At 38.5% G+C, this 9,475-nt stretch overlaps 1 protein-coding gene across 1 annotated transcript; it reads left to right on the top strand.

Moving 5' to 3' along the window:
* Nucleotides 1–6,904: 6,904 nt before the first annotated feature.
* Nucleotides 6,905–9,150, top strand: waw (Translation factor waclaw). The gene is made up of 3 exons (XM_002058262.4): nucleotides 6,905–7,463; nucleotides 7,519–8,940; nucleotides 9,009–9,150. Exons 1-3 carry the CDS (start codon nucleotides 7,023–7,025, stop codon nucleotides 9,132–9,134), a joined length of 1,989 nt encoding a protein of 662 aa, XP_002058298.2. The 5' UTR covers nucleotides 6,905–7,022; the 3' UTR covers nucleotides 9,135–9,150.
* Nucleotides 9,151–9,475: the final 325 nt, after the last annotated feature.

Genomic DNA, 9,475 nt, shown 5'->3' with positions numbered 1-9,475 from the left:
TTGTAAACAAAGAGCCTGGTGATAACATCGACATTGGTCAAGATCAAACTGTCCCCCTTTGGTAGACATAAACAATTCACCCTAAATATCACGCCACTGTCAATGTTCCCATCAGAGTACTATCCCACGCATAATTGCTGACGCAGCTCAAACTTCACTCAATTTTGACTCAAACTCTCTCAAAGCGAAGTTTGCTAAGCGACCGCAACAGTTAGATAAATCAGTTCTTATTCGGGAAGCAAATCTGAATGTACTCAACAAAAGTAGCCGTTAAGTGAAAATAATAAATTGAAATATATTTTTTATAGTAACCTAACGTGCAAAACTTAATTGGCGCAGCCGGTAGGATACGTCGGGAAAAATTAAAGATCGCTAAAGGATAATTAATTCCCAGATCTAACGCACAATCGCGACCGAAAGTGTTGTCGGAGTGTAATAAAAATTTTCTCGAATACGTATCCGCACAAGAACCTTCGGGTCATTAGTAGCTTAATAATATTGACCCTTTGGGCAATAAAGCTACTACAGTTAATAACGACTGGCTTTGCATATCGTTTGATCCCTGCAATACGTTATTACTGAGTCTTTTTAAGACACACACACAAAAAAAAAAAAAAACATTTGCACAATAATCCATCACAAACTTTAACTTAAAATAAAAGTGCAAAATCAAAGAACAATAAAGTTCAAACCTACAAACTCAAAACTATTCAAAAAAAAGTGTATTACACCAAGATGACAATGGAATTATCAGAACAACACCTCAACCAGGCCCTTTCACAACTTAGACAGGTGCCAAGCTTTGACGGATCAACGGATCAACTAAACGCCTTCATTAAAAGGATAGATTACATCCTACACCTGTATCCAACCCGAGATGTTAGACAACATAGCATCTTATACGGAGCCATCGAATTGCAAGTCACAGGAGATGCTCAGAGAATATCACAAAGGACAGCAGCCAACACTTGGCAGGAGCTGAGAAACGCATTGATTGAAGAATACAAAGTGCAGACACCATTTGAAGAACTCCTTCGACGCTTATACAACACGAATTACCAAGGAAACGTCCGTAAGTTCATCGAGGAGCTCGAGAATAAATCTTTTGTTATTTTAAATAAGTTAGCACTAGAAAATATACCTAGCAATACAACCCTTTATACAAATGCTATGAATAACACAATCAAAGATGTTATTACAAAAAAATTACCAGATAGGCTTTTCATGATGTTAGCCAGACACGACATTACGTCGACACAAAAACTAAAGCAAGTAGCTCAAAGAGAGGGATTATATGAAAATAGCGTTACTGAAAAACCTAAAAATAATAATGTTCAGGGAAATCCAAATAACAATCGTAGGAACATGGGAAATTATCAGCAAAATGCTAACCCAACCACCATTTCAAGTGGCTATTCCAACACGAATCAGAGTTATCACGCACAAAATAAACAGCATAATAAGTCCGAAGACAATCAGAAAGCTCACCACGAGTTCCAACAGAAATTAAGTCAAGGTAGATACCAAAATCCCTTAAACTACCAAAATCAGTCCCATTCACGCTTGAATGCACCAAACCCTCCGACTAAACGTCAAAGAGATAGTAACAGTGGGCAGATGAAAATGGATACATCCGAAAATTTTCATCAGCAAGCCTCGGAACAAACAGAAGAAATCCATTCATAAAATTGATTATGAATGACGAAGTTCTAAAATGTGTCATCGACACAGGTTCAACCATAAATCTAATGAAAACAAACCGCTTAAATTTTCCAGTTTACAACGAAACATTAAAGGTTCACACCATAAATGGTGTTATTGAATTAAAACAAAGTATACGATTAGGAGCAAGCAAAATTTGTCCGAGCAAACAAAAATTCTATATTCACGACTTCTCAGAGCATTATGATGTTCTGATTGGGAGAGAATACCTTGAGGCATGTCAAGCAAAAATAGACTATGCACAAGGATCCGTAACCTTAGGAGAATTTAACTTTTGTTTTAGATATAACGACGAAGAGGTCGAAGAGGACATGACCGCACAAGAGTGCCTTGATCCACCCTCAACAGAGGACAGACCATTTAACTTCGCTATTAATAATGAATTAATAGAAAACAATGAGTTTAGGCTAGAGCACCTAAACTCAGAAGAAAAAGAAAAAATAAAAAAAGTTTTACATGAATTTCGTGATATCCAGTACCATGAAGGTGACAATTTGACTTTCACTAGTACAATTAAACACAAAATTCTAACAAAACATGAGGACCCAATTTACAAGCGTCCATACAAATATCCTCAAATATACGATGAGGAAGTAAATAAACAAATAAGCGATATGATAAAACAAAATATCATACGTAAATCCAAATCCCCTTACTGCTCACCAGTAATAATCGTTCCAAAGAAAAACGATGCATCTGGAAAGCAAAAGTTCCGGTTAGTCATAGATTACCGCAATCTCAATGAACTAACTATTAATGATAAATACCCTATCCCGATCATGGATGAAATATTAGACAAACTTGGAAAATGTCAATATTTCACAACCATTGATCTAGCCAAAGGCTTCCACCAAATCCAAATGGATCCTGGTTCAATACCCAAGACCGCATTTTCGACTAAACATGGCCATTACGAGTACACTCGCATGCCATTTGGTCTTAAGAATGCACCTGCAACGTTCCAACGTTGTATGAACAATCTCTTAGAAGATTTAATTTTTAAAGATTGTCTGGTCTACTTAGACGACATTATTATTTTTTCCACTTCATTGGAGGAACACATTTTGTCGCTACAAAAGGTATTTAAGAAGCTTAGAGAAGCTAACTTAAAACTACAGTTGGATAAATGCGAGTTTATGAGAAAAGAAACTGAATTTCTCGGTCACATCATCACAACTGAGGGTATAAAACCAAATCCCAACAAGATACAAGCAATTGTCAAATTCCCAATTCCAAAAACCCCAAAAGAAATTAAATCATTTCTAGGATTATGTGGTTTCTATAGGAAATTTATACCAAATTTCGCTAATATAGTAAAACCATTAACACTTAAATTAAAAAAGGGAGCAAAAATCAATATAAAAGACAGAGACTACGAACTAGCGTTTGAAAAGCTAAAAGTACTCATAACATCCGACCCAATTTTAATATACCCTAACTTCGAAAAACCATTTTCATTAACTACAGACGCAAGTAATATGGCAATAGGGGCCGTCCTTTCGCAAGAGCATAAGCCTATATGCTATGCAAGTAGAACTCTCAACGAGCATGAGTTAAATTATTCAACGATTGAAAAAGAATTATTAGCAATCGTTTGGGCCACTAAATACTTTAGGTCCTATCTTTTTGGTCGACAATTTCAAATCCTTAGTGATCACAGACCACTCGTCTGGTTAAATAATATGAAAGAACCTAACATGAAATTACAAAGGTGGAAGATCAAGCTAAATGAGTTTGATTTCCAAATTAAATACGTCCCAGGAAAAGAAAATTATGTGGCAGATGCTCTGTCCAGAATTCAATTAAACGAAAACTTCTTAGGCGAAGATACAATTAGCACAAGAGCAACAATACATAGTGCTCAAGAAGACAACAGTAACCATTTACAAATCACAGAAAGACCACTTAATTATTATAATCGACAAATAGAATTTGAAAAAGGAACCGAGAACGAAACAAAAGTTACGAATTACTTTCACAAAACCAACATAAAAATTACGTACAAAGACATGACTAATACGCATGCCAAAGAATTAATAAAAGAATACTTATGCACAAAGAAAAGTGTGCTATACTTCCACAACGAAGCAGATTTTCCAATTTTTCAAGAAGCCTACTTAGAAATAATAAGTCCGAATAATTCAACAAAGGCAATGAAAACTAGTACAAAATTAATAGACCTTCAAACATATGCAGAATTCAAAGAATTAATATTAAAAAAGCACAAAGAATTATTACATCCAGGAATTGAAAAAACTATCAATTGGTTCAAAGAAACCCACTATTTCCCAGATTATCAAAATTTAATTCAAAATCTAATAAATGAATGTGAGATTTGCAACATCGCAAAAACAGAACACAGAGATACAAAATTAACTTTCGAAATAACTCCGGAAATCGCTAATATCCGAGAAAAATATGTAATGGATTTTTACATAGTAGGAGATAAACAATTTTTATCTTGCATTGATATCTATTCAAAATTTGCATCATTAATAGAAATAAAAAGTAGAGACTGGCTAGAAACCAAACGAGCTATATTACAAGTGTTCAACCAAATGGGTAAACCCATCGAAATAAAGGCAGACAAAGACTCAGCTTTTATGTGCACAGCTTTACAATTATGGCTAAAATCAGAAGCAGTAAATATTAATATAACCACTAGTAAAAACGGTATATCCGACGTAGAACGATTTCATAAGACAGTTAACGAAAAACTAAGAATCATTAACAGCGACTCAGACGTCGAAAATAAACTTACAAAATTTGAAACTATACTCTACACGTACAATCATAAAACAAAGCACAAAACGACTAACAGAACACCAGCGGACATATTCATATATGCAGGTACACCAGAGTATGACACTCAAGCTAATAAAGAAAAACTAATAAATAACCTCAACAAAAACCGAAGAAACTTTTAACAATTTAATTGAACAAAGTAAAGAATTCAATAACCTTATACAAATCGAATACCTAGTAGAAAAATTAAACAGAGAAATAAACGGCTTAAAAATAGCCAAACGTAGCAAAAGAGGTTTAGTTAACATAGTAGGAACAGCATATAAATACTTATTTGGAACATTAGATCAAGAAGACAAAGCAGAAATTGAACAAAAAATAAGCAACTTAGCAGAAAACAGCGTCCAGGTTAACGAATTAAATTACATAATAGAAGCTATAAACAAAGGAATAGAAATCATGAACGAACTAGATCAAGAGAAACAAAAAGGAAAGAAATTAGATATCCTTATATTTAACTTACAACACTTTACAGAATATATAGAAGACATTGAGATGGGAATGCAGCTCACAAGATTAGGAATTTTTAACCCAAAATTACTAAAACATGACTATTTGTTGCATGTTAATTCTGAGAAATTGTTGAATACAAAAACTTCCACTTGGTTTAAATCAGATACAAACGAAATACTGATAATATCCCATATTCCTCGAGAAATAATAAAAAGCCCGGTATTCGAAATAATTCCATACCCGGATGAAAATAATAATATTTTGACAGAAATAGCTCATGAAAAATATTTTACCCAAGATAAAAAAGTTTATAGCAGAGAAACAAAAAAATTAATTAATAATGAATGTTTAACAGGAATTTTAAACCAAATAACATCAGAATGTAGTTATACTAAAATTTTGCAAAATTTTCAAATCAACTACATAGAACCAAATATAATTTTAACTTGGAATTTACCAAAAACTATATTAAACCATAATTGTATAAATAACGAAATAACAATAGAAGGAAACAATATAATAAAAATCTTTAATTGTTCATTGCAAATTAATGAAATTTCAATTTCAAACAATATGTTAGATTATACTCAAAGCATTTACGTAAGCAATGATGTTATAAAATTAGAACCACTTTCGTTTGTACAAACGAAACAAATTATAAATGCACATACAAAATTTAACAATGTATTCCAGATAATTACAATAACCATATTTGTAATCATATTAATAAGTTTAACACTGTATTTGACATATAAGTTCAAAAGCATACCTAAGAAATTAATTATAAAATATAAAAAACCCAAAGTAGAAGAAACACCTACAATAATAGGAGATATACCAATTGTAAAAGAAGAAAATGTTACACTATATCCAAACTTAAACACCTGAGGACAGGCACTTTTCTAATGGTTGGGGGAGTGACATATCCATAGTCGCACCCACCCTTTAACATATCTTAGCACATAAGCATAAGCACAATTATAAACATTTCTAATATTGTAAACAAAGAGCCTGGTGATAACATCGACATTGGTCAAGATCAAACTGTCCCCCTTTGGTAGACATAAACAATTCACCCTAAATATCACGCCACTGTCAATGTTCCCATCAGAGTACTATCCCACGCATAATTGCTGACGCAGCTCAAACTTCACTCAATTTTGACTCAAACTCTCTCAAAGCGAAGTTTGCTAAGCGACCGCAACAGTTAGATAAATCAGTTCTTATTCGGGAAGCAAATCTGAATGTACTCAACAAAAGTAGCCGTTAAGTGAAAATAATAAATTGAAATATATTTTTTATAGTAACCTAACGTGCAAAACTTAATTATATATATATATATATATATATATATATACCTATCGTATGTACATTTTTGTATTTTATTGTGTATTAACCTTTTGAAAAAAAAAAAACACGCTAAGCGCTTGTGCTTATTTTTTATTATTATCAATTAGATTGTCACTTACGTGTCCTCGGTATGCAATTGCTTAATGTCAAGGCTCAAGCTAAAAGTATGCGCACTTAATGTTAAAGAGAATCCTTATTGTGTCCTGTATATGAACAATTTACTCCTTTGCATATTCCTCTATAAATATATATATATATATATATGCTTTTTTATACAATTTCTTAAACATTTCCGTGTACACATTTTGGGAAGAATCACGCGCTGGGCCTGCTAAAGGCTAAATTTGACACAATTACACTACATTTGGCAGAACACTTGTAAAGTTAACTAGATTTACTGCGATTTTGGTTTACCATGCCGGTTATAGCTTTAACTAATTAATATTTAATTTAAACTTAATATGGTCAAACGGTTAACAGCGTTGCCACCTGCACAGAATACCTCAAAAAACACAAGAGAGAAAAAATACTATATTGTGAATGAATTGGCAGTGCAACTGCTGAGCTGTAGTTTGAAACCAGCTGGCAACCCGACGCACTCAGCTCACATGTTGTGCGGTAACATTTACAAAATGTGCCGGCTTATTTCTACATCAAATTAAATCGAAAAATGCGTTAAAAGTCACAGCGAAATGTACAAAACAATACGCTGGACGCGTTTGCTAACGCAAACAACTGGCCACAGCACATGGAAACGTCTGGCCGGCTATCGCACACTCTGCACGACCTTGGCCCGCTTGGAAGACAAATCGGATTCGGCGGCGGCGTCCAATTTGTCGGAGGATGCGCTGCTCCGGCAATTCGCCGAGATGCCTGTGCAGCGTATTCGCAACTTTAGCATCATTGCGCATGTCGATCATGGCAAGAGCACGCTGGCGGATCGTGTGCTTGAGCTGACAGGCGCAATTTCACGCAATGCCGGCCAGCATCAGGTGCTCGACAGTTTGCAGGTGGAGCGGGAACGCGGCATCACAGTGAAGGCACAGACCGCCTCCATATTCTACAAATATAAGCAGCAGCTGTATCTGCTGAATTTAATCGATACGCCTGGCCACGTGGATTTCTCCAACGAGGTTTGTTGCGTGTATTCATTCAATCTCTGTCGGGATTAATGCATGTTTCTTGCAGGTCTCCCGCTCGCTGGCCGCCTGCGATGGCGTCATCCTGCTGGTGGATGCCTGCCACGGCGTACAGGCGCAAACCGTGGCCAATTATCATCTGGCCAAGCAGCGACAATTGGCCGTTGTGCCGGTGCTCAACAAGATCGACATCAAGCATGCCCAGCCCGACCAGGTGACTAGGGATATGCAGCTGCTGTTCGGCATTGAACCTGCCAGTGTGCTGCGTGTCTCCGCCAAACTGGGCACTGGCGTTGACCAGGTGCTGGAGCGTGTCATTGAGACAATTCCGCCGCCAAATGTGCAGCGCGAGAGCGCATTTCGTGCCCTAATCTTTGACAGCTGGTTCGACAAATATCGCGGCGCACTCAATCTCATCTATGTGCTTAACGGCCAGCTGGCCGTGGGCCAGGATATACAGTCGCTGGCCACCAAGAAGGTGTATCCCGTCAAGAGTCTCTCCGTGCTGCGTCCGGCCGAGTGCGCTGTGCACGGCCTGCTGGCCGGCCAGGTGGGCCTCATTGCCTGCAATATGCGCAACAGCAAGGAGTCCATCATTGGCGACACGATTCACCTGAAGCATCAAACGGCGACGGCTGCCGGCACCTATCGGCCACAGCAGCCGCTTGTCTTTGCCGGCATCTTTCCGGTCGACCAGTCCAAGCATGTGGCACTGCGCAGCGCCATTGACAAAATGGTGCTCAACGATTCGGCGGTGACGGTCAATGTGGACTCCAGTCCGGCGCTGGGTCAGGGCTGGCGTCTTGGCTTTCTGGGCCTGCTGCATATGGAGGTGTTCTGTCAGCGTCTGGAGCAGGAGCATGGCGCTGAGCCGATCATAACGGCACCTTCGGTCACATATCGGATTGTGCTGCGCAATCCCAAGCTGATCAAGCAGCACGGCAGGAACACGCTGGACATATCGAATGCGGCCTTGCTGCCCGATCCGTCCAACATTGAGGAGTACCATGAGCCGCTAGTGCTGGGCACCATCATAACGCCCACGGAATATGTGGGCCAAATAATTGGATTGTGCGTGGAGCGACGCGGCCTGCAACAGAGCTCGGTGAACATCGATGAGTCGCGCATCCTGATGAAGTATGTGCTGCCGTTGAGCGAGATTATATTGGATTTTCATGATCGACTGAAATCGCTGAGCTCCGGCTATGCCAGTTTCAGCTATGAGGATCATGGCTATCATCAGACGCATCTGGTGCGCCTGGACATACATCTGAATGGGCGGCCCATCGAGGAGCTGTGCCGGATTGTGCACGCCAGCAAGGCAACCGGCGTTGCCCGCCAAATGGTGCACAAGCTCAAGGATCTCATACCCAAACAGATGGTACAGATTGCCATACAGGCGTGCGTGGGCAGCAAAGTGCTTGCGCGCGAAACCATCAAGGCCTATCGCAAGGATGTAACGGCCAAGCTGGTGAGTTGCCACACTGCAAAAAGAGATGTTGCGAACAAATTCGATAACAATACTCTATTTATCGATAGTATGGCGGCGATGTGACGCGTCGCATGAAGCTGCTCAAACAACAGTCGGAGGGCAAAAAGAAGATGCGCATGTTTGCCAACATTCGTGTGCCGCACGAGACTTTTATCGATGTGCTCAAGCGCTAAACGCATATCCGCCGGACACCCGTCACGCATGTCAACTGCATTTTGGGTGAGTGAGATGGGATGAGATGAGATGCTGCTGCCGCTGCTGCTGCTGCTCATTTTTATCGATATCATTATTATTTATTTTTTATACAACCCGCTTATCGCGAGCACAACAAATAATTCGCCTTTCCCCCTGCCCTCGTCTGTCTTGGTCGATAACACTGCCCGCAAGAATGCCCCCTTATCATTTTGTATGCTCTTTTGTCTTGGAATACAAATAAAGCCAACAAGAAAAGAAAAAACATACAAACATAGATGTGTGTGTGTGTGCGCACACATGCATGCATATTCAATTATTT

This window comes from Drosophila virilis, chromosome X, assembly GCF_030788295.1.
Source record: "Drosophila virilis strain 15010-1051.87 chromosome X, Dvir_AGI_RSII-ME, whole genome shotgun sequence".
Lineage (NCBI taxonomy): Eukaryota > Metazoa > Arthropoda > Insecta > Diptera > Drosophilidae > Drosophila > Drosophila virilis.
This window is presented reverse-complemented; position numbering and strand designations above follow the sequence as displayed.